General features: G+C 38.9%; 1 protein-coding gene across 1 annotated transcript; it reads left to right on the top strand.

The window, feature by feature from the left end:
• Nucleotides 1-899: 899 nt before the first annotated feature.
• On the top strand, nucleotides 900-25996 carry prim2 (DNA primase subunit 2). The gene is made up of 14 exons (XM_035173533.2): nucleotides 900-1027; nucleotides 2471-2620; nucleotides 2729-2841; nucleotides 3724-3818; nucleotides 3917-4037; nucleotides 4562-4657; nucleotides 6160-6297; nucleotides 9634-9701; nucleotides 11320-11392; nucleotides 11662-11847; nucleotides 21096-21222; nucleotides 21442-21524; nucleotides 22637-22705; nucleotides 25671-25996. The coding sequence occupies exons 2-14, from the start codon at nucleotides 2476-2478 to the stop codon at nucleotides 25896-25898; spliced, it is 1542 nt and encodes a 513-aa protein (XP_035029424.1). The 5' UTR covers nucleotides 900-1027; nucleotides 2471-2475; the 3' UTR covers nucleotides 25899-25996.

The following is a 25996-nucleotide window of genomic DNA, read 5'->3' as shown; positions in this document are numbered from 1 at the left end:
TTCCTAATAATCTGACAACAGTGTGTATCTGCATTGGATTTTATTAAACTCATCACATTTTTTTGTTTTGTCTTAATCCGACATATGACTGCAAGAATTTTAACATCATATTACAGTGTCATATAAAGTACATATAAATAGAAATACTTAGGTAAGGAATTTAGTTATTTTCAGCTACTGTCAATATGTGCCCACAGTATATGCCCATACTGTCTTATGTAACTTATTTACAGACAATGGTTATGATATTTATTGGGAATCATCAATATCTATTGAGCTAATACAACATCACACACAGAGCAACCAAAATTATGGTTTTCAATGGTTTTCCAAAGTTTCCATTTACTCTGATGATTAATAGAGCAGATAGCCTATAAATAGAAGTACATGGGGGAACAGAACTAGAGTACACTTAGTTAGTTTTCACTACTTCTTATGTTTGACAGCTCCCCATTTACTATTTAAGTATTTATAGTCATTAGTTATGAAATCATCAATCTCTATTACACTCATGATTTACAGAACAACCCTATTTAATAGTGTCCGTTAGCTTTGACAATTAATTTCAAAAGACTTCTCCATTAATAAATATAAGGGGAGTTATAATGTTTCATTATTTAAATCTAGGGGGGGATTTTATTCTAAGGTTAAACCCACGTGTCCTGTAGGTCCATTTGTTGTGTTGTATAAATGTCCCCGCGAGTTCCTGTCGCACCCGGCTTGACACAAGAGTTTATAAACATGACACAGTGTTTATACCACGACTATATTTGAATGTGAACTTCTCCAGGCACACGCCTGCTTCACATCTTTCATACAAAAGCGAGAAGACCCCATTGAACTTTTCCACGGAGGCCACCATCTGCAGGAGGTGATCGGCGGCACGCTCGAGACAACTAAACGAGCGTCCACGCGTACGTCAAGAGTTTCCTCTTCCGGGGGCTGACGAGAGACGTCACCGTTTTACCCGCGTTCGTTGAACAGCGCACTGCGTTTGGCGGGAGTGACCTCAGACAGCGACTAACCGGTAATATAACCATAATATTACACATCAACTAATGTGTTGGTTGTTTGTTTGATACGTTGCTTCGTTAGTTTCAGAGCTCGCTCGTCTTTAAGTCACTTTCCACGGCGGCTCGCTGAGTGTTAGCTAACATCCTCTGTGCAGAAGTAGTTGCTCTGCCTGTGTGTTGTTGCCGGACTTAGCTCGAACTGTTTAGTGTGGAGGACTCAACCGTTTGAACTTTCGTCTGTGTTACTAAATAGAGTCTGAAAGCTGCTGCTCCTGATCCACTGTGACTTCATAAACATCCAGCTAGTCGGATGTATTATCAACTTTATAATAGTACAGTTTAGACAAGGGTCAGCTTTCTAGTACATGCAGATAGAAATATATTCTGACAGGATTGTGTATTTATATTTTCCTCTCTCTTTTACAAATGATTGACACTGACTATTACTACTTATATAATTCATTTTGTTTTTATTGCTGTTTCTCTGCTCATGTTCTTTTTTTTAATTCAAATTTTGTCTTCCTTGTGAAGCACTTTGTATCATTGTTAAGAAAAGTGCTACTTGATTGAAGTTTATTATTATATTAATATATAATGCTATGAAAGTTCGTCTTGTGGACTGTGGTTGTTTATGTTGCTAGTTGTGCACAGTTTGAAAGTGTTTTGTTTTTGTCACAGCTGTCTTTGGCATGTCACACCAGGTAACATTAAGATCAGTGGATTGCCACCCGTTAACAGTGGTAGCCGATGATTTCAGAGTATAAAAATATAACTCGAAACACAATTCTGATAGAATAAAAGTCCTCTTCTATTTTGTCGGTCCATACGTGCACTGTACTTTTTGTTTTAATTTGTGTCTTTCTGATACGAGTCTTACAGAACGCTCGGAGAGATTTAGCTTCCACTACAAGTCCTGTAGGATAGTTTTCATTGTTTATATGAACCTCGAAAACCCAATAAATGAGAATTAAGAAATACAAGACAGATCATTCTTCTCCAGTACACTGTTTTATTCCCTAAATGTCAGGATCCTAGTGATGACAAGATGGACACAAATAAACTTTTATCTAGGGCTACTGTTAATGTTAAATGCTCTTTACCTAGTAATCTGCTGATTCTTTCTTCTATTTATTTGTTGGTCTTCAAATAATCAAAGAATTATGAAAATGTGCCCATCACAACATCTTCTTTTCAGCAGTTCAAAACCCAAATATGTTCAGTTTTCCTCTCATACGTGACCAAGAAAACCAGTGAAACTTATTATTTACTTACACAAGTAATCGATCATGAAAATAGTTACCACCAAGTTGCCACCTTTTTTCAGTCAATCGACTAATTGGTTATTCAAGTAATTATTTAATTTGTACTTGTATTGAAACTAGCACTGATCTGCATCTCCCGTGTTTGGCCTATAATCTGCTACATTACAAACTAAATTTGCTTTCCTTTCCCCTCAGTCACCATGGAGATCCCTGGCAGAAGAAGGAAGTTCATCACCAGCCCTCAGGCGGAGCTCTATGATCATCCTCTGCAGTTCTACGGGCAGCCTCCTCTTGAAAACATCTCCCTCTCGGAATTTGAGACATTTGCTGTGGACCGACTGAAATGTAAGACCTGTGCAAATAATGTAATTTACTATAAGCACTGTTTTCTCTGATTTTGTCAGATACATTTTTAACATGTTAAAAAATGACTTATTTTTCATGGCACTGCAGTGTTGAAGACCATTGAGAATTTGGGAGTGAGCCACTTGAAGCTGTCGGAGGACTACAAAAGGAAACTGGAAACTGAGTCTAAAAACCTGAACTTTCCTTACAGACTAGAGACTGTGAGTATTTATAGCATGATCGCAAATCTCTGCTGTGCAGCTTTTATAAACTGTTACTGTGTAGCTGAGCTCAAACCTCAAAGCTTTATCACTATCATACAGGGATTTCTCTATGTTCATTTACCAGCTCATTGAGATGGGGCATACTGGGATTTCTTATCTATATTGTTAGAGCTGTAAATGAGGGATGGCACGTGCTTTGTAAAGAGTGATCTGCATTGTTAAGTTAAACTTTTACAGCTAGAAAATGTGTGTCTTGCCAGATGTCATAATTAGTAGCATTGTAAATATTAAGTGCAGGATCTGATTTATATATTTGTAATATTAATTATATGGAGGAAACATTTTTAATCTCTTACAGACGGAGAAAACACCCATATCAAAACACAAAAGCTGGGATCACTGAGAAAGTTCCGAGGGCAGAAAGCTGCCTTCTTATGTCCCATTATGAAGCTGAATTACTAAAAATATTAACAGATATTATAGTAAAATTTGTTTAATGTTCATAGCTTGTAAACATTACAGAAAATACAGCCTGTGATGATATGATCCAGTCTTGTACAGAGAGGAAGTCAGAAAATGCTCTTCGCAAAGATTATATACTCTTTTAAAGGCTGTGTAGACCCCAGTCCTAGTTGTTACTGGATTCTGAGAAATCAAAGCTACACATCAAATTAAAGTAACTGTAAGAAACGCTTGAAACCTTTTTCAGAATTTAATTTCTTTTGTTTAAATTAACCCTCTCTTTGCTTGTGGGAATCTTATGTTGCATCAGTATTCACTTGAATCTTGAATCTCAATCTTAGAGGAAGTTGAGAGATGAACTAATGCCAAATAAAAGACTTACTATTACTATACTGATACTTCTATTAATCTATCAAGGATGACAGAAAACCCCAGATTGGACTAATTGAATATGAGAAACGAAGAAAGGATCACATCTCCCACTTCATTCTCAGGCTCGCCTATTGCCAAACGTAAGTGAAGTCGGCCATGATTATTATTATGGTGTCTGTTGTCATGGATATCAAATGCAACTAAACTAAGTATTATTATTTTCCATGTCATCTTAAAGGGAAGATCTCAGGCGCTGGTTCATACAACAAGAAGTAGATCTTTTCCGCTACCGCTTCAATGAGCTGTTTGCAAAACAAAAGCTGGAATTTCTGCACAGGAATAATCTGCAATATGACACAGTAAGTTTATTTTACCTTGATTTTATGTTTCTACCTTGATATCAAAAGTAACTGCAAGAGAGTACATTTTGAAAGACACCTTTTCTCTTTTGTTGCCTGAGGGTTAAATGTGAAACTGACACCTCACTTGTACATTTAAGTGAAACATATTGTGTATTACAGCTCCAACTGAAGTACTGAGTGTGAAGCTTCCTCCAGTCACAACATAGTGTTATCACAATGTTTCTTCACTAGATGGCGCTGTTTGATCACTGTAACAGGACCCTGAATGTTAAATGTTTTCTTAAATGGTGATTTTAAAGTTTTAAAGTTAAAAAAATATATATATATATTTAAGAGATTTACATGTGATATGTAAAGAATGTAAGTCTAGTAATGGTGTTTAGTTTATCTCTAAAACAAAGCCTTCATGTGATAAATGACGTTCGGTTTCCTTGAGCCTCGACCTTCAACATATTCACAGTGACACAGTTCTGCCTTTTCAATGAAATTCATCTTCCTCATCCTCATCAATGTCTTTTCAGATTAGTGTCGAGGAGAAGAAGACTCTGCTGGGGAAACTCATCCACTCCAGTTATGCCGTCAGTGGGGCAACTGTTAAGGAACAGGACTTCTACAAAGTGAGTTACTCTTGTCGGACAATGTTTTCTTATCGCTTTAGTTTCCACGAGGTGAATGAAAGGTGCTGAAACAAGCCATGTGGACAATAACACCACGAACCATATGCTTTCTGATCTGGATGGTACAACTTTAATAGTCCTCATGTTAAAATCACCCTCACGATTGTAATTATCTTCAAGGAATTCTTCTATTCACTGTCAAAACTCTAGTATTTCCTGCTGTTTTTATGCCTTATATTTGATAGGACAGTGAAGGTGAGACAGAAACTTCACGATTATAACAAAGTTGAGGTTAAAGGTTGTGGTGTTAGCTACTCGGGGAAGGCTGAAGAAAATATGCATTTTGAGTTGCATCATCGGAAATTGTAGCAGGAATTGTAACTGCTCCAGTGTTAATCAATCCTACGTCTGGATCACAAAAAACTGTCATAGGTGTTTGATTATTTGGATTAATGTTCCAAAGTTAATGTTCTTTGGTCCTATTCAGAGATGTTGAGATCATTTTAACCATTAATTTGATAGAATAACCCCTGTCATTACCAACAACTCAGATCACAGGCTTTCCAATTTTCCTTTATGACTTGAAGTGTAAAATAGGCTGGTCAGAATTTTCAGAAAAAAACGTTTATCCTCTTGGAAAAAAAGGGACAAAACATGTTATATAAATCCTCTTCTGGCTTTGGTCCAGTGTTAGGCTCAGAATAATTACAAGAGCTTTCTCATTAGTGTCACCCATTCTCTCTAATTCGAACCTGCCCAAGAGTACCAGTGAAGCTGGGTAGTGAACTGTGAACTCCTTCAAAATAATGTATTAATTGCACTGAAGTAAAACACAGACATTTCTGCTTAGTTCCATTTTTTTCCCTTCAACTCTTCCTCCTCCGGGACCAATGTTTTGTCAGATAGAGTCAGAAAATTATAATATGAAATAAATGAATTTATAACTGTTGCATTTCTCCCTCAGGTTATTTAAATCAACTCACTGGAGAACTCCTGCACTCAAAAATACATCAGAATATATTGTATTACTTCTTAAGAAATGTTTTGACATAATACTGTTGAGTCACTTAATGTCTAAATGGTGGAAGAATCTATTAAATCAGTATGAATAGTGAGCGTGAAGAATAAGGGCCTGATTGACAGATCACCGTCATAACCTTTCACGGCTGAATAGATTTAAGTCTACAGTTTGTCTTTTCACAGAATGAAAAGGAAAAGGGGGAAATGTCATGGCCTGCTGCTTGACTCTGAATTTACATTAACGTGTTGCTTGACAGTCTCTTCGCCGAAGGAATGTAAATCATTACACTCTCGTTATTCAACATCACGTGAATAAGTGTAAATTCTTGGATTACATTAGAAGCAGCTCAAAATAAAAAGGGTAAAGGGTTTGGTGTTAACATCCTGACACTCATTCATGCAAAGGGAATATTAAAATGAATGTCTTTTGAAGGCCGCAACTATTTAAAACATTTTACTCCTCCACCCTTGTTGTTTTAAAGGTTCCATTTCAAGATGCCCTGGATCTAGTGCGAATGAGGAAAGTGTACCTGAAAGCCGGCTACGCGTACATCCCTCACCAGGACATCGTCGCCATTGTTCTCAATGATTTCCGCACCAGGATTTCCAAAGCCCTCGCAGTAAGTGTTAACAGCTCCTCACTGTTTCACAAAGCGTCTTATGTAACATTGCAGGAGGCACACAGATGAATGAGAATGTAGACTGGAGAGCAAACGTGACAGTTCATGGTTTAAACATACACCAAACATTTACCTTCATGTATATATGTAAAATAGGGCTGTACGGCCTTACTTTTGTTTGTCACTTTGCTGTTTATGGTGTAGAACCCCACCCAAAAAAGATCCTTTGGTCTCGACTTTGCTTGCTAGCATCCTCCATTTTCATAGCAGAACAAATTAACAAATTTTATTGATTGGTGAGCGCCCCCAGCTGGATCATGAGGTAAACTACTGTTTGTGATGCTCTTCTTGACTTCAAAATTTGAATAAATATGACAACCCAAATAAATGTAACAATAGGGACCTTTTGATTGGATCACACCAGCCACGACACCTGTGAACGTGTTGATTTTTTGACCAATGAGTACTCTGTATTTATTACAACATTATTACTCAGTACTCATGGGGAGAATTACATCCAGCTTCAAACTATGCCTTCATTTGTAAAGGTTTATAGTCACGAAACTTCAAACTATCTTACACACACGCACACACTCTCAAGTGTGAGTCAGTACCAGCCAAGCTGTCATGGCTGGTAAATATAATGCTATTCAATACAACCCTGACCTTTTTAAAAATAAATAACAGGATCATAGATTTTAATCAACCCCATTCTGACACACTACAACAGCCCCACTTTACATATTATTTAAGAGAAGTTAAAGTGGTTAAAATGTTCCTGTTCATCGATGTTATGTAAATACATTTTGTGTATATATATATAGTAAGCCTGGTCGCATCAGGCATAACATTATCAAATTGTGATTGTGGTTGTTTCCTTCTGTGCCCTGAGGAAAACTGGAGAAATGCAGGGTTCAGATGAGGAGAATAAGTGTGCGCATATGACATAAAATGTCTGGAGGGAAGACCAGGGACAGCTAGTGTGAAAGTGCTTATTGTTCCTGTGGGCATGATGTTTTTTTTAACGGGCTGGGGAAGTTGGTGGGTGAAATTGTGGAATAGGCACACTTGTGCATTGCATGTAATGCCCTGGGGGATCTGAGACATGTTGTTTTGGAAACCAGAGGCATTCTTCATAAAATATGTGAGGAGACAAGCAAGGTTCAGTTCCTTTGTGGTGAGGTCCTGAGTGGGGAGAGGGCACAAGCATGACCAGCAACCAAACGAAGTAGCATGGTACGGTTTGTGAACAGACTTTTCTTTTTTAAGATGATGCAAGAAATGTGCTATACAGGTTGTATACAACCACAGGAAGGAAACAATGAAGACATGTTGGACTGTGTATAAAGACGAAAGACAGGTCCTGCCAATACACGTATTCGAACAATCACAAGTCAGCTGCCAATCATGACGTTTCACAATGTTTTATATAATCAAATAACTAGTTACAACCACACTTACTAGAAACATGCTTGAACAAACATCATTGGGCTCAGAACTATACCTGAAATGACAGAAAACATCTTTGAGAAAAGGGTATTTAATGTGTACTTTGCCTTTGTTGTTTGGTCAGTGTCCTATTCACCAGCATGGAGGAGGCAGGGTTTCTAATCTAGACTGCAGCCAACCAGCAGGGGTTTGGCTTCACTTTTGGGGAGCTGTGATTTTGTCCATCTCTATATACACAGTCTATTGTTGGAAGCAGGCACCAATAAGTGTGAGATTATCATGGTAATAGTGATAAAAGAGAAGAGCTACATTTTGAGGGACATTGTTTGGCCAGGACAAGCACATTGGTCAAGAATTATACTAAACAAGTGTATTTACACTCCGGTACATGGAACTGGGGAGGCAGAGCTGTACTATACACATTTGTTTGACTTACATTTTTATATGCAGTTTGTGTATCACTGCCCACAAAAATATATGGCAGTATTTAACCTGCTGCATATTGCTTTCATAGAAGTGTAAGTATACTTCATATAGTGTTGGTGTCGTGACAGTGTTTCTTAATGACACCAAACACAGTGTGTGCCTGTTTCCAAAGCAGATGTGTGCATCTACCTTGGAGCTGGTGGTTTGTCGCTCTGTGCATAGAAAATTCTTTGGCAGTTTGAACAAAGGTTGTGTCTTTGTTCTGCGGTAGTGTGCTGTTCTCCATCCCTTGTATTTTACTGAGTAGTCACTTTCAATCCGTGCGTTTGGAGGTAATGCCTGTGTTCATGACAAAGAGGAATCTGCCTGGCCACTGATCTAAAATGCCTATTGGCAAACTGAAGAACTCATCAGAAAGAAAAACACTGCTGGGCAAGTTAGGTGGAAAATCCCCATGGGTTTCTACTCTGGTAAAACTGCACCGGCTGCGAAATACACACCAGTCTCCAAATAGTGAATTAAATTGTCCACTGCTCTTGGTGTAGTATAAAGCGTCATTGTGTCTGTGCTTAAGTCGGAATAATGGGCAAAACGTCCTTGATTTGCTTTAACTGGAACACATGTGCTCCACTACAGGATGACAGGCAGAGAGGATTAGAAAAGAAAAAACTAATAAAAAGAATAACTTGGCCCAGTTCAGACATACTTCTATTTCCTGGTAATTATCCGGACCACTAACTGTTGGAACGAAACAATGCTCCAAAACAATTTTTCTTGCAACTCTGCCATTACGACTGTTTGTGTAACTATAATGGGTATTCTCCTCCACTGGGTACAGCGATTGGACAACACAAAAATGTGTCATTAAAAAGGCATGAAAGTGAAGGCTGTTTCTCTATATGGCTCCAGCTATTGGTTTGATGTTAATTTTAAAAGACAGAATATAGTTTATTGAGATGTTTCTTTGTGTATGTGGATGGGGGACTTTGAAATGGAGACTGTAGTCGATTGGGATCATGTTATATATATATATATTTTTTTTTTTAATTTATAAAGCAATTATCCTAAGTAAAAGGTTTTTATTGGCGTGGGAGGTGCGTCCATCTGTTAACTTGCTTTTGAGTTTTAAAATTGCACTCTGAAAAACTTCCCATCAAGCCGATTGAAAACCAAATGTCAGGAGTTTATTTACTGATCAATAATTGTAATAATTGTCAATTTGGATAATGTGGTTCCAAAGAAAACCTCTGAGTTTTAGTACCTGATTGTGATTCCTTGAGTTTCATTCAACAGTCTTAAGCCATGCTCTTGTATGTTAATTATCTTTGTTTGAATTACCTCATTTTTCTTACACTTGACCTGCAATGGTAGGCTTATAGGTTATATAAGTATATTATAATAGGTTATATTCCTTTGACCGACACTGTTTACCATCACTCACGCCTATGCCTGTCTCTGCAGCTGACAGCCCGCTCGCTACCAGCAGTGCATTCTGATGAACGGCTTCAACCTCTCCTTAACCATCTCAGGTAAGCAGCAGGATTAATCCCTTTGTTCCGGTTTTCTTTTCTTTTTTTTGCCCGAATGCTTTTGAGAAAGAGATTTAGCAGAATTGATCTCTGGCATGGAGGAGGGCTGGGGGCGTGGTTTGTGGCTGGTCTGAATCCACTCAATCTGCCACTGTAGAAAAGTCCAGATGTTAAGGGAGTTGCTCAGTATTGGAAGTACTTAGGACCGTGCAACATGTGTCATGTCTCATACAATTTGTCGTTAGCTGTATTGTATCTCCGCTTGGTTGTTGAGCACCTGTTTATTCAAAGTTATCAAAATTGAATGTGTCCAAATGCCACCAAATTTGACAATGGACTTCATTATCCTTTGTCAATACTGTGGCTAAACTGTAAAATATCAAGCCTCAGTTACATTTCTTGGACATACTGGTTATACATAATTTTATCAAATATATATATATATATATATATCAGTATTGGAATTTTTAAATCCCTAATATTGGTATTGACCCTCCAAAAACTCATCTCAGTCGGGCTCTAGACGAATCAGATCTCAGTATGAAACCTGCTCGGCGTCATGCTGTGAGCAGACTGTGATCAGTGCCTGTGATGTGGTCACACTGCAGGAGGTTTTACACAAGGCAGGGATGATGCAGTAAAAGGTGTCACTTTTCTTGATGTGTTGGAGGGTGACGTTTTGCCAAAACACGCAACACAAGCCTGTCTCTTCGTCGTAGCTCTGCTCTAAACCTGCGTTCAGTTTTATATGATTTCAAATTGTATCAAACAACAAGAATGGCACTCAGTGTAGAGGCTGAGAAATCCTTTGACCGAATCCAATCCTAAATTTAATGGGTTCTTTCTGGGCTCATCCGTCCAAGTTTCATGGAAATCCATTCAATAGTTCTTCAAACAAAACTGGTGACAACATCCTTGGCAGAGATAAGAAGAACAAAGTGTACATAAAGTTAAATGTTTTACCAAACCACTGAGCCGTGTGAGCCGTGTGTAATACTGAGGCCTCACCTCTGGTAGATACCTTAATGTCAAATCCTTAAACGTGATCACAATTCAAAGATAATGTGATTCAGCCACAGCACACGTTTGCATTGAACATCAGTAGACTTCAATAGACGTCAGCCTCAATAGCAGAGAAGAATGACTCAGAGCACAGTGGGTGTTTATCTTACATTAGATAAAAGCAAGAACATGAATATAGGGGTGGAAGAAGTCGTATTGCCTGATTGTTGATGGGGATTAGTGGGGGAGGTTGTTGAGATTCGTGGGCAGGCCTATAATCTCTGGTGGGGGACAAGATGTAATGTGAGGCATGGCCACATGGGACTCCACAAACGTCCTAAAACATTGACTTAAAAATCTACTGATAGCAGATTAGCTGTTTTAAGTTTGTTTAGCAGGAGGTTACAAGGCTTGTATTCACTTTTTCTTAATAAATTGCATTAATGCCATTATTTTAGTTGTGTCCTGTTTTTAAAGTTGGGTCGATTTCCTATCAAAAAGACTCAACCAGTTTTCATTGCAGCCCTGCTTACTTTAGTTTTTTTTTATACTTTACTCAGTATTTGGTATTTATTTGTCAAAGACCTGATATAGATCTTATTTCTTCTCATTCCAGTCATGCCTATGTGGGACAGGATTACAGCATCCAGAAGAATGTCGGCAAAATCTCCTTGGAACAAATTGATTCAGTGAGTTGCACTGACCATTTATTCTTGAAATGTCAAGTTCAGGGTTCCATTGTGCCTGGGAATGTGTGGTGGGAAGCAGGAGAAATGAGGTTTGTATAGTAACTGTCATAGCCACAGCGAGGAATGAACAGAGAGTGTATTTAGTGCCACGTTAGTTTGAATCCATCTGTTCACATTATGTTTAACATGTTGTCTACAGAGTTCAATTAGATATTTACAGGTACTGATGAATTATTGTTGTTCATTATTTGCGTGTTGTCTTCCTGTAGCTTTCATTGAAGTCTTTCCCGCTGTGTAAGAGGCAGCTCCACCAGGCTCTGAGAGAGAACCACCATCTACGTCATGGAGGCCGTATGCAGTACGGCCTCTTCCTCAAAGGCATCGGCCTCTCTCTGGAGCAGGCGCTGCAGTTCTGGAGGTCGGAGTTCATCAGAGGCAAAGTGGATGCCGACAAGGTAATGTGGAAAATATCTACTTGTTTTCAGACACTTCACCTATGAAGAACACAGCAGTGTTCGGTTCAGATGCGTTCACAAAATCATGAAAATATCTTGAACACAGTGTTACATTACATTTACATTACATTTCATTTAGCTGACGCTTTTATCCAAAGCGACTTACAATAAGTGCATTCAACCATGAGGGTACAAACCCAGAACAACAAGAATCAAGAAAGTACAATTTCTTCAAAAAAGCAAAACTACAAAGTGCTATAAGTAAGTGCCATTTAAGTGCTACTAAATTGTTAGTTTAAAATTTTATTCAAGGTATAGTCGGAAGAGGTGTGTTTTTAGTTTGTGGCGGAAGATATGTAAACTTTCTGCTGTCCGGATGTCCATGGGGAGCCAGGACAGCAAACAGTCGTGATTTTGATGAGTGTTTAGCTCGCAGTGAGTGTTGACGGCTGTGTAGAGCATGCAGGAGGCAGAACATGACGTGTGCATTCTGCTGCGGATATCACATGTTGTGGTCCACAGCACATCAACACCAGCATCTGCCCGTATTGCCTAAATCTCTTATACCTGTTTTACAACAAATTTAGCAGGTAAATGCTGTGTTTTTATAAACAAGGGCAAGCCTGCTAAAAAAATGCATCATGTTCAACGTCACTCACCTCGCTGTCATGCAAAATTAGCACGTTCACCTGAGCGTCTCGTTTACCGGGAGTGAATGCAGATTTATCCCGTTGCAGACAAAAGCCAGATGTTAGTGGGTGTTTGTGGGTGTTTTTGGAGTGGAGAAACAGGCTATAGTCTTTCCAAGTAGTCATCTTTGTTGGCAGCTTCTACGTGTGTTGAACCTCTTTTTCATCCAGAGATGTTTTTATTCTTTGTTGAGTTTTTTTCAGTTTTGCATCCATATTCCAACCGTATTCTGACATGGTTTCACTGGGTCAGATCATGTCTGGCAGGAAAAGTTCTGAAAAATGTCCGCAGCAACTGACTTGGACATTTGTATTCTCACATCCTGCCCCTCCAGAAAATGTAATAAAAATGTTCAGCGCATGTCAAAAAAAGCAGCTTCATTCCCATAGCATTAGAATGCAGGTAGGCGTTATCATTAATGTAAACATGCTGTGTCTCCTGAGTGCTGTTCCACACTTGAAGCAGTGCTGTTGTTCTAATGGAGATGAAATGACCTCATCATAGCTGTATTGATAAAAAGAAGGTTTCATTAGTGGCACACTGTACTGTAGTGAAGACAGTTTTTGTGTGTCTCAATAGAAGAGTTCCACAGTAAAGACATTTAAATTGTTCTTAATGGTGAGAACCACTTCTCGTAATGTGAATAGTGACAGGGAGACGCCACCTATTTGAACAGAACATTCCTACTGTTTGTTCTTGTTGTAATGCTTTCATATTAATGTATTACAGACGAGCCAGAGCGACATTAACATTTAATAGTTCTAACATGAAACTGTTGTTTGCATTTCACATTTGCAGCTACAGCATTAGGCTCCGGTTCATCACACAGGTCCTTATTTTGCAGTATCTTGCAGATATGTTGTTACGCACTGTGTCTGCCTTGGCTCGGCTTGAGCACATTGTTTAAAGTCTGCTCTTACACATGTTCATGCAGTCCTTCGCTGACTGTCGAGAAAATAACTTGCTTGTTAAATAGATAATTGCTCGCTCTGCATCGATTTACAGATACGACTCTATACACCGGAGAGCATTAGAACATCCCTGCACGCCTCACCTCGGCTGGCCTGTTTTAGAAACGAGACGTGACTGAGTCAGACCTCCCTGTGGTTTTTCTGTAGTTATTTTCTGTAATCCTCCAAACCCCCACACAGCCATTTGAGAATTAGTTTCTGAGCTATTATGCATGAAACATGAAAATTAAATTTCAGTTCTAGAGAGTTGACTTTATTCTGCCGCGTAGTATATCGTAGTAAAAACTACTGCTGGAATTGATGGCTTTTTAATCATGGTTGAGTCAATGCCTGCAGCATGACCATGACTTTGTTCTCCAAGTTTCTTTCTCAATGCAAACCAAAGAATATAATAATGTTGTCCTGAATTATTCAAAGCTAAACTTCAAAAATGAATATGGTCAGATATTTGTAGCTTCATTATCATTTCTGTGACTCATAAAATGAATTATCAAAACAATTATGAACCTTTTTAAATTCTAGTACCAGCATAATTTGTTTCATGAGACCGTTGTGCCCCATGGGAGTGTTTGCTGCTCAGCCCCGGCTGGGTACTCAACCGCAGAGCTGCAAATATTGATCGATGAATTGACTCGCTGATCAACAGCAAATGAATCATCACATATTTGAGCTTTGAGTCACTTAAACAAGAGTTCCAAACACTTGAGGGTATCGGGTTCCTCAGGGTGATAATTTTGGCCTTTGCCTTTTTAAAAAAAAAGTGTTATAGCAAATCTCAGCTAATTTAGTTTGTAGTCTGAACAAAGAGAATTGATGACACAGTGGGCTCGAGGAAATTGAGCTGTTCATTGTTCTCTTGTGTTGATAGACCAAGTGATTCATCGAGGAAATGATTGGTAATACAAATAATCGTTTGTTGCAAACCCACTTGACAGTTTGAAATAAAAAGCAGCACCATCTGTTTGCATTGTGACACAGTATAAGACACTTGTCTCAACAGTCATGTGAGCTTTTGATCTGTTTCTCTAATGTCTATCTTGTAAATGATATAAGTAAAAGAAATGCTGTCCATGTGTGTCTCACCCTCTGACCTCCTCTGATTAAACAACCTTCCATAGCTTAATCTCACCCACAAGTAAGTTTCATTTTTGAGTGCTCATGAATAGATGCAGTATTAACAGCATGCAAGGTGCCAAGAGTTCTTTAATTGCTCCGAGTTGAATAGAAACAGAGTAGAGCAGTCTGGCGTGCGTGCGTGTGTGTGTGGGGGGGCCTTGATCCCTGCTGTGTTCTTTGTAACAATGACTTGTATTAATATAGTAGATCATATGGTTGGTATTCCACCTGCAGATAGTCTGCGCTCTTCCCAGTCTGAATCCAGACAAAGTGTCCAGACTTATATGTATTACATTTACTCATTTGGCTGAAACTCTTATCCAAAGCGACGACACCAACACTTAGAAGAACCTGGAAGTAATGACTCAGTGCAGGAGATCAGGTAAAGAAATGCAGTAAAAAATGTGCTCGTTAGACTAGTTAGGGTGTTCGAGGTGTTAGGAGGGGAACCACAGACGGGAACAGTCTGGAATGAGAGTTGCCGAGAGGGAGCACAAACCCTGAGTTCAAGTAGGTTAGTGCAGACCTGGAAGTCGCTCTGCATGCAAGCATTATAGTGACTTGAATTGGATTTTGGCGGCCGTGGGTCGTCAGCAGAGGTCGATGAGCAGCGGAGTGACGTGCCCTTTTAGGCTGATCGAAGACCAGACGCTGCATTCTGGACCATCTGTAAGCATTTCACTCTGCATGTTGTGGGAATATAGACTTTGTTTCTTGACTGCAGTTTTTTCAGTAGTAATATGGACATATAATAATAAATCTGCCTAGACTTCACAGACACACATACAGACTTTCATGTTTTCAGCTGTTTGAAATTGAGACATCTCTTCTTTGAGCGCAAATGAACAGTATCATAGAAATAGAGATGAAAGTGCACTAATGTTTTACTGGTAAGCAGCAGAAGTGACCTAAATTTATACAGGGCTAACATTAATTGAATGAGCATAAATCTGATGTGCTGTTTAGGTCTATGTGGGAAATTTACATAGAAAAGTAAAAAAAAACTAAACTGTCAATCAAATTTCAACAATAATTTTACTTAAGTTATGCTGGTTAATATTAATACTTTTTCTTTTTAAAACTGTAAAAATCTGTATCCTGCTGGTTAATTGTTGTTAATTGTTGCTAAGAAGAAATCATCTGAGACAAAAAGTAAATGGTGTAGCTTGCAGCAAAATATGCTAGAAGTAGGGGAGGTTATATTTTAGTTCCACTCTTCCTAAAGCTGTAATTCAGTCAGTGTTTTTATTTATTATCTCTGCCGAGGAAGTTATATTTTCACCCAACTGCATATTGTTTTTTTCATTGTCAGCAGTATGCTTACGGCCACACCAGCCTGAAAACACCCAATCTCAATACTCAAAAACTAAACGGATGAAAAATGGTGCAAGACTTGGGCCAAGAAAGGAACCATATTTTCCAGGAATTTTTTCACTTTCTTTAACATTGCAAGATGGGTCTATTGGGCCTTTGCAGGTTTATACACTCTATTGACTAGAGTTCTAGTTTATTTATTTATATATATGAAAAAGTATTTTCATTCAAGCCATTAAAATGTCCCATCTCTTGTGTCATTAGAATAACATAATGGTCAACCGGTGATTTGATGCCTGTTAAAAGATGACTTTAGAGAAATAAGGTAGGTTATAAGGTTGTGTCCTGCCGCCTTCACTCCCTCCTGTCCCACTATGTGACATCGGCCCTCAGGAAGAACCTCATGGCAGCTACAGTGCACTGCCTCCTCGCTGCCCCATTTCTGAGATGGCACGGGTCCCACATACAGGCTCCCAGAGAAGGTGTGATGGGGCTCTGCACACAGCCCCAGCTCTTGTTCCACGGCAGAGGCAGCAGAATTGGTGCTGACCAGTTCGCGGCTCTCCCAGTGATGTATGTGTTGTGTCAGGGACTGCACTTTGTGGCAGGCTGCACAAAGCCAGCTCATTAGTATGCGCCTGGCACAGAGAAAAAGATGGGAGGCAGCGATGCCGAAAGGGAGGCCTGGAGGAAGAGGCAGTGTAATATTAGACTAGAGGGAGAGAGAAAATTTATGAAATCATCTTGATCTATCCATTTTTCTTCCCACGGAAGTTAGCCCATCCATTTGGAGGAGTGTCTATTTGTACCACGTTTTGGTCGTGTTGTTTTGCCTCAGGGTCGGGCTGCTCTGAACTGCTTGCTTTATACAGATGTTAACTTCAGGTTAATTAATTTCCACTAACTGACACCGTTTTTCACATTATAGGTTTGCTTTCCTTTGGGGTCTTTAGCAGCCGTAGAGGAGATTCATTAGATGACACTTTAGATTAACAGATCTTTAAGTTTGGTTACAAATGTACACAGTGTTATTTTAGCACTGTCGCCTCACAGCAAAAAAGTTCATGGTTCAAATCCTGGTTCGGGTTTTTCTGTGAGTTTGCATTTTCTCCCCGTGTTTGCGTGAGTTTCCTCCGAGTACTCCAGCTTCCTCCCACAGTCCAAAGACTTGCAGATTGGAGTCAGGTTGATTGGAGACTCTAAATTGATTGTAGATGTGAATGTCAGAGTGAATCGTTGTTTGTCTCTGTGTGTTGGGCCTGTGATACACTGGCGACCTGTCCACGGTGTCAGCTGGGACCCTCTGGACTCCTTGACCCTCATCGGATAAGCGGTAAAGATAATGATGGATGGATCCTTTTGTTCTTTCTTCATTTCAGAAAGTCCCTAAAGTTCTAGACAATGATCTAAGAGATAGAATAGCCATTAGCCTAAAATGAACTGAGTAACGGTTAATAAATCATTATCTGATACAACTAAATTATATAACTAAAAAGTATAAAGGCGTGTTCTTAGATTTACTGAGCATGTTAACAAGTTGTCCTAGTGCCATTTACCTCTATTGAGAAACTAGGACCATGCAGATATAATGTGATTATTGGTTTGTCACAGATATATCAGTGTAATTATTCTCCATTGTTGTTTTTGAGACTTTAAGAATATACTTGTTTTTGGTGATTAATTAAAAAAGCACCCCTTTGCAGCATCGAACTTGTAAACCTAATGAGCACTTGCAGTATGTTTTATTCCTTCACCTTGTATTGTTTTTAGGCTGGGAAAAGGCCTGTAGTGCAGATTAAAAAGTATTTTAGTGGCGTTACATATAAGAGGGATTGGAGCTACAGGCACACCAGTCACTATGGACTGAGCCTAAGAAGCGAAGCCAAGTTGACACACATGCACACACATGCTCACACACACGCACGTACGTAATCCCTTTGATTGTGTCCTATTTCTCTCTGTGTCTCCACTGCCGCAGGTTTTTGTGAATGTGTCCTAGAGTGTGGGGGGATGTTGCAGCTGATGTAGCCCCGCGAGCTGAGTTGTGCACCAGAGGAGCTGCAGCTCTGCTCCTTTTAATGCTTCTTCTGTGCCTGTATTGAGAATCTTTTACTCCCGATTTTCTCAATTCACTCGGTTTAAAGGTCGACTGTATTGGGGAACATCCAGGATTATCTGCAGTGTCGGAACACTTTGCACTGAAAATATATTAAATTTAATGTTGCATTCAGTAAAAACGGGACCCGGTGAGACAAAATATGAACTGTAATCCACAAAATATCAGTGTTAAGATAATTCAATATTATTTTGAGAGGAAATCAAATGTCAAAAACAGTTAAAGTTCATCTTATGGTAGATTATTTGAAGAGTTTAACAGATATGAATTTTTGGGGGCTGATGCTGATACTTATATTGGGGATACAGTTACTTCAGCCAATATATATTAAACAATTTGGTAACCCTCTTGACGAATAAATGTAAGAAGCTTTCATTTGTACTCAGAGCGATGAAGCACCTGAGTAGCTTGATCCAGTTCTATTTTATACTTAAATATTTGCATCTTAATGTAATAGATGTTATTGTAATTAGTTTGTCGGCCTTGTGCTGGTACCTCAGGACTTTGGGATTGTTCAGACGGAAAGTACAAGGATTTTGAACAAATTTGTGTTCATGTTAATTAAAAAAACAGAGCAGAAGTAAATGCAATACGCTTCCATATTTCTGAATTATTTATGCCGTAAAGTCAAAGTTTTCATATCAGGGCATATTGGAAATCTATAACGCAGATACTCATGTCTTTTAAAGGCTCATGTCAACCAATTTATTTATTTATTTTTATTTGATCGGCCAACTGATAAATCTCCTGGGCTGTAATGTTGAAGGTGGACCTTTCGACGTATGTGTGGTAGTATGTCTGTTTTGTTATCTGTTAATTTATATAAACTTTAACGGTAATCACCATTTTTGGCAAAGGTCTCAGACTTCCACCGTCTAAAAGAAATGAAAGTTAGAAGGCTTTTTTTATCACTTTTCAGACCACGTGGGATATTTTTATGTCCCAATTACAATTTTTCACACACATGCATATTAAACACACTTCGTTGTCAGTGGAGTTCCAAGATTCGTTTTAATAGACTAGGGGGGGTCTTAAATCAGAGAGCGGCCTCTTAAAAATCCTTAGAAGCTCTACATAATTAATATTTGATTTATTGTACTTAAAGAAGATTTTATGGGTTTTTAAAGTGCCTCTGCAGCTTGTCACATTAGCAAGTTCAGGGGTTTTATTGCAACATTAATGTGTTATGATGGGTGCAGTCACGGTGATTGTGTTCTGCCACCGTCGACGCACACTGTGTGGATTTTACTGTTTGATTTTTAGAGGCAGGGTCCCTGTAATTCATTTTTAATGGTTGCGCAGAGGTACAATACATATAAAAGCAGTTCACTGAGGAGGTTTTTGTAGAATGACCTCCATCAAAATGTATGAAGGGTTTTTTGGTTTGGATTGAAGTGGAATGAATATGGTGTGAAGCTTTGCAGACGTCTGGTCTGGCACTTAAAAGTTTATCGATACACTTCGCTCGTGTCCTTGACTTTGATGTTTTGCTTGTTGGGAGATTATAGAAAGATTTTCCAGATATTAAAGCAGGGACGCGCATAGTTACTTTGAATCCAAACCCGGCCGCTGTGTGTTCATAGATAAATTGGATAAAAGTAGAACGGTGCAACAACACATTAGATGGCTGTAATGCACCTTGACGTTGGTTGCCATCCACCAATAAACCAGACAAAGAAGAAGAAGGTCGAGATTTTTCTGACTGAAAGCAGTTTGTTAATACTTTAGTTTGTAAGTAAAATCTTACAGCTGCATATATATGTATATACTCCATATTTGTTTATTCTGCTTTTTAAAGAAACAAAACATACATGTCTTATGCAAGCTTGTTGCTGCAACTTATCTATAATTTCCAGAATTTCTTTTTTTACATGTTGACCACTGTAAAAGTACAGTGATCATTTACTTAAGTGGCCTCTGTGACTGACATGTTATCATGTATATAACACATTATTAGATTCTAAATACAGATGCATCAGTGAGAAAGCAACATCTTTCTGTTGGAGCTAGTTTCTGCTGATATAAGCCCTTTCTAGATATTAACTCTGGAGAATGTCCGCACAATTTGGTCCGGACTTTCTCCAGAGTTTGCCTTTCACACATGCAGACGATTTTCACAGAACACAGAAATCTCCAGAGCGTTAGGTGTGAGGTGTGGCGCTGCATGCAGGAGGCAGGACCGTTTTGTTTTACAGCACACGTGTCGATGTGCTGCTCGAATCCTATTTGTATTCTTTTGGGATTTTTCAGTTTGAAATCCGTTGCGTGTTAGAAACATCAACATGCCCCATCGCTTATTGGGGGATGGCAGGACAAACTGCGCAGAATGTCTGCAGCAACTGACTCAGACATTTGTGTTCTCACATACAGCCCCTCCTGATCATTTCAGAATATCATCTGGAGTTCAGTGCGTGCAGTTTCCCTCCAATGGGTCACAGAATAAATCTGTGGGCTCGTGGAATAGGAAAGAAGAAAGTTCTTTTTTTGGGCAATTTTCTAGTCTTGGCTTTTATTTTGAAATTATCAAGTAATTTGCCCTCTTTGGTCTCAGAGCAGAATAAAATGAGAAATGTCTCGTTAGTGGAACTGCAAAGTAACCTTACCTGTTAAATACATTTTCCTCTGAGAAATAGTGGAGTACATGTACTGTACTTGAGTAAATGTACTTTTCCATTCATACAGTAGTAGGAGCTGGTTATCAGTTTTCTATTACACTGGTATATTGGATTTTAATTCTCTTATAAAAAACCTCCTCTTCACAGAGTATGTGTGCGCTGTGCAGGGTGAGGGCCAAAAGTACTGAGAGGGAAAGATGGCTGTATTAGGGTTCACATATTTCAACCACCTCGAGTGTGGCGACACCTCTACAGCAGGTTCTCTCTAATAGCTCTATATTTCACTGAGGAAAACACCCTGTCAAAACTGACATGATGTATAACAATGTCTCTTTTCACCCCAACCTTGTCCCTGTTACATTCTCATCCTCGCTAATACCTTCTCGTCCTCTCTCCCCTCTCTTCTCTCGCTCTCTCTATCTGTAGTTTGACAAAGCATATGCCTACGGCATCCGCCACATGTTTGGCAAAGAAGGCAAGCGAACAGACTACACCCCCTACAGTTGCATGAAGGTGATTTTGTCAAACCTACCCAGCCAAGGCGACCATCATGGTGAGTTGACGGAAGAAGCCGTTACCCATATGATAAGCCCCTCAGCTCTCATTATCAGGCCTTTTTATTTAAACAACTCAGACACTGTGGATGTTCTCATTCTCAAAATCTCAATTTGTTTTAACACATGCAGTTTAATCCCATCAGTGAAACAAGAGTTATGGTATCTTAATTCTTAAATTGTATTTCTGATGATTTCAATTCACTTTCTGTTCGTAGGATGTCCGTTTCGTCACAGTGACCCAGAGCTGCTCAAGCAGAAGCTTCAGTTCTACAAAGTGTCTCCCAGTGGAATTAATCAGGTGGGTGTCATCCTGGCTACAGACACGTCTCAAATGACCAGGCCGTCCTTTAGACGCCATTATTGCCTCCACATTCCTCCCTTTCACCTCATAAAGTATTTTATCTCTACTTTAGGTTAATAAATTCTGTTTCACGTTCATTTATATATGAATCCATTCAAAGGATGACCTGCAACATTTACCCATAACAGTGGTTTATTTCTAAATGACCTGGCATGTAAAAACAGTTAAGGCAGTAATATGACGAAGTAGCTTGAGGATGCTCTATATATTGTTTCTCTAATCCCTCAGAACAATTCTAGAGTACAGCTCAGGAATTGTATGCGAGTTATAAGTATCACATAAATATGATATTTGCTCTTTTAAAAACTCACAGCGCAGCAAATGTTTTCCCTTTATTAGCGTTCTCACTGATCTAACAGCAGCCACGGTGGTTTGAGCGTGCCGGCGGCAGTATCATGCTGCAGGCAGCCTTCAGGAATATAGGGAATAATGATGTCAGATTCTTCCAACCAGTCTCTCTCATAGCTCGAGCTGAAGACCTTGGATTTATTTTCCAGCAGGTAAGTCACCCCGAGTGAGCAGTCACGCCAAAAATACAGTGGTTTTACTACAAGAACGTGAGGGTTTTTTGCGTGACCCAGTAAAAACCTGCGCTTCAAACCGGCCGCACACACCCTCCCTTCAACTTTACTGAGCCTCAGAGAAACTGTAAGGAAAAAAAACAAACAGGAAATCCTGAAATTGATATGTACCAGAAGACTTGAAGATGTAATCGTTTCCAACCGTTCTGCTACAAAGAGTTGACTCAGGGCCTGAATATTTAAATTACGCAAAATAAGCCTGTGATCTGCCCTCGTTACATTTGCAAAGATTTCTTGAGGGATGCGTTCGCTGCTGTCTTTATGATTTAGGAGGGATGTTTGTGTAGGTAGTTGACTGAAAGCCAATTAAAACAATTTTGATTACAAGACTGCAGAAATCCCCAAATGTTGGCGATATGCTGAGTGCCAGTATCTAAAGTGTAACAGTTTAACGTGAGAATACAGTCAACTTTTTCTAACCTGCTGTTTTTGAACTTGTCTTTCTCTATCCTCTACCTTGTGCTGCAGATCCTGGAGCTGGTTAAAGGAATGCATTATCAGCTGGCGTGCCAGAAGTACTTCGAGCTGACGCACAATGTAAGTGCAAATTTAATTTGGAGTGGGAAGTTACCATGGCTACCTGTTTCGGGGGCAATGGTTTGGTCCTTAAATCTCACGCATGAAGGCTCAGGAGAGAGACCCAGACCTGCCATCACATCCGTCATTAGCTGCCTGTCACAACCACTTAATTGCTATTGGTTTATTAAAGCGTTCACATCTCTTATGTCCCCTGTGGATGCTTGTTTCATTTATCTGTTTAAGTTTGGATGCTTGAGTCATTGTCCCTTTCAGTCACACTCAAAGTCCTGGTTCTAGTGGAGATCTATAATGGAAAAAAAAGTAAATTCAAATGTGACTACAAATGCCTTAATGTAAGTCTGGCAAATAAGGATCATTAGTTAAACGCACCCTCTTTCTTTTATCACTCCCCATCACTACATTTACACAGAGTGATATATTAGGACTAGGGTGAAGTGGCTATTTTTAAATGTCAAATGTAAAAAGTCAGTCAATCAGAGTTAAATTGTGTGGAGGAAAAATAATTTTACCTTCAATACAACATGACTAATTGCACTTGTTGCACTTTACATGTTGGATCAGTTTGTAAAAAGTCCAAGTTAAAACTTTTCAAGAGTTTAATTTAATCCTGCCAGTTTCAGTATGATCACCCAAATATCATCAAAATCAACCATTAAACTTTGCCTTGAACATTTTCCTCTCAAAGAAGATCAGTAATTACACAAACTGCCTTTAGTGTTTTCATATCATGAGTTCACTGTCCTGACTGTAGGTGGCTAAAAGCAGTATCCTTGAGTAAGTCTATTTTTTGAATAATGTATATATTTTTTTATTAAATAAACATTCTCAATGCAGTTTAGTTTTATATTTGAGAAACAGCATCCACTGAGGCCACAAGTAACAAATTCAGTGTTAAATGAAACAGGTATTAACAGTAGCAACACATAGAGAAGAGTCATAACCATAGATTGTAAATGATGTTGGTGGACACATCTCCTCTTCCTCCCACTGTTAAATTTGTTGTAATTTGGAGCCAGAGTCTTTGCAGTAGCCATCTTGGTGCGGAGCCATGATGGCGAGGTCCCGCTAGGCTAAAACACGAGCTCAACCAATCACAAGTTAGCTCATGATGTCTCACCCTGATTTTATAGCATCAAATAACTATTAAAACAAACGTTCTGGAAAAATGTACACTTGGTCAAACATCAGGGTGATAAGAACTACCTAAAATGACAGAGACCATCTATGAGTAATATGTATTTAATGTGTACTTTGGACCTTTTAGCTTTGTCCATATCCAATCCACTAACATGGACGTAGCAGGATTTGTTACCTATCCTGCAGCCAGCCACCAGGTGGCGATCAAGATGTCACACAGCATATATAATATATTAACCTTCACCACACAAGCTCCTGCTCGTACCAGACCACATTAAGCTGAAGCGGCAAAACCCCTGAGTTCACCGCCTTGAGTAACAATGTGTTTTATTTATTATCAGTTTTAACTTTTTATTTGTAACATGATTAATGTTCTATTTCTTCTTTCATAAAGAACATAGTCTCACTATAAATCCTCCTGTGTGTAAAAACAGAGGAGACATTAAAAGCCAACTGTCTTTTCTCTTTGAACACACAGTCGTAATCGTGGGCTGCTCCTCGGCTCGCTGGCAGGTTATTGACTAATGAAAAATGCAGGTGTCATGTTTGTTTATAGTCATTTCATTTACATTCATTCAGTCCATGCAAACAGTTGATGGAAAAAACAAAAACAAAACAAAGACGTGTTATGCAGTCATGTGTGAAATGAATTATTCTGCTTCACAGGACAATTTGTACACGTTGAATTCACAGTCTTATGAGCAAAGCTCCTACGAGTGCTTAATCCTTGAAGGTTTGGGAACGTGAGAAATAAAATCAAGGCCTGGAAAGTTATTGGAAATCAACATTAATTAATATTTTCAGCAAAAACAACATGAAGTTCAAGACATTTTTCTTTGTACTTAACATTGGCAAACTGGTTTTGTGCACTTGGGTCTCAGCTCTTCCACTAAATAGCTAAAAAGGTCTCTGTCTCTAACTCCAATTACACAATATGCTGCTTTGGTGTGATTGTGTTTTAGAAGAAATCACAAAGTACAACTGAATAGTGTTCACACATTTAAATCTCTTTTATATAAAGCCTGATATTGCTCTTTAAAAACATTTTCAGAGTAATAACAGTAATTAACCTTTTTCTCAAACTATGTCATGTTGGATCCTTCAAATCCGAGGGAATTGGTCCGAAAAGTCCTTGAATTTGATGTTGAAGACAAAGTGGGAAGTTACTGGCCGATAAAACTGATGATTTAATAGAATTATGTAGAGAATCAGTGCTGATCAATAACACTTGCAGCCCCCTGCAGGTGCATTAGAACAGCTCAAGTGCTTTGTGCAGAGCATTTATACTAATATAGATGTTATGTTGTATTAATTTAAATGATTGATAGTTATAGTTACTGTCGTAGCTCAACAGGTAGAAACAGCAACGTGAAACTTCTCCTTACTGAACTTTATTTAGCAGCTGGAAGCCACTGATAGCTAATGTGTACAAACGTCATAGTAATTTTAAACATTTATTCCTACACTATGAAATAATCCATCACCATTAAACAATTGTTTAAAGACTAAATGTCACAGAAAGAGCTGGAACTTCATCTGTTAATTGAGGCCTAGGTTTTTACTCATCGTGAGTGATTTTGACATTTTATTCCCTGGAAGGGCTTTTCATCTTTTCACTGTGCTCCGATGGAAAAGTTAGGACGTGACTTATGTGTCTGTGAAACTTCTCCTTGTTAATAGTTAATAAGGGAATTGCATGTAAATGAGCAAACGATTCCGCTCATGAGATTCTTTGTGCTCATGGTATAAAAAGTAACACACATGAGATTGAATCAGTCGGCGAGTCACTAACCTGCCATTTCCGTTGTTCTTCTTTTTAAAACAGATCGAGGAAGCCAGTTTTTCGCTCAACCACCCCAACCAGTACTTCATAGAGAGCCAGAAAGTTTTAGGAGGAGGCAAAGACATAAAGCGAGAGGTGGGGACGTCGCAGAGGTCGCAGGAGAACTCTGCCAACAAAGGACCCACTGCGGCACCAGAGCCGGCGGCGAACACCCCCCAGGATTTGGCCGAGATGACAGAGGATCTGGACTCTTTCTTTCAAGACGCCTGATCTTTGAATTTCCTTTTTTTTATACATGTTTGTCTTTGTTTGTCGAGGGAGTGGAATCTGTATTTGACATGTGAAATATTAAAGTTGCCTTTCAGTTA

The sequence above is a fragment of the Hippoglossus stenolepis genome, chromosome 12 (assembly GCF_022539355.2).
Source record: "Hippoglossus stenolepis isolate QCI-W04-F060 chromosome 12, HSTE1.2, whole genome shotgun sequence".
Lineage (NCBI taxonomy): Eukaryota > Metazoa > Chordata > Actinopteri > Pleuronectiformes > Pleuronectidae > Hippoglossus > Hippoglossus stenolepis.
The sequence above is the reverse complement of the archived record's forward strand: the minus strand, read 5'-3'. Positions and strand labels throughout refer to the sequence as shown.

Excerpts from the sequence above, each read along its gene's own strand:
- prim2 (XM_035173533.2), top strand. The coding sequence starts at position 2,476 with ATGGAGATCCCTGGCAGAAGAAGGAAGTTCATCACCAGCCCTCAGGCG. Across the intron at positions 9,702-11,319 it reads CCTCTCCTTAACCATCTCAG|TCATGCCTATGTGGGACAGG; the intron begins GTAAGCAGCAGG and ends TTCTCATTCCAG. Across the intron at positions 21,223-21,441 it reads CAGCCAAGGCGACCATCATG|GATGTCCGTTTCGTCACAGT; the intron begins GTGAGTTGACGG and ends TTCTGTTCGTAG.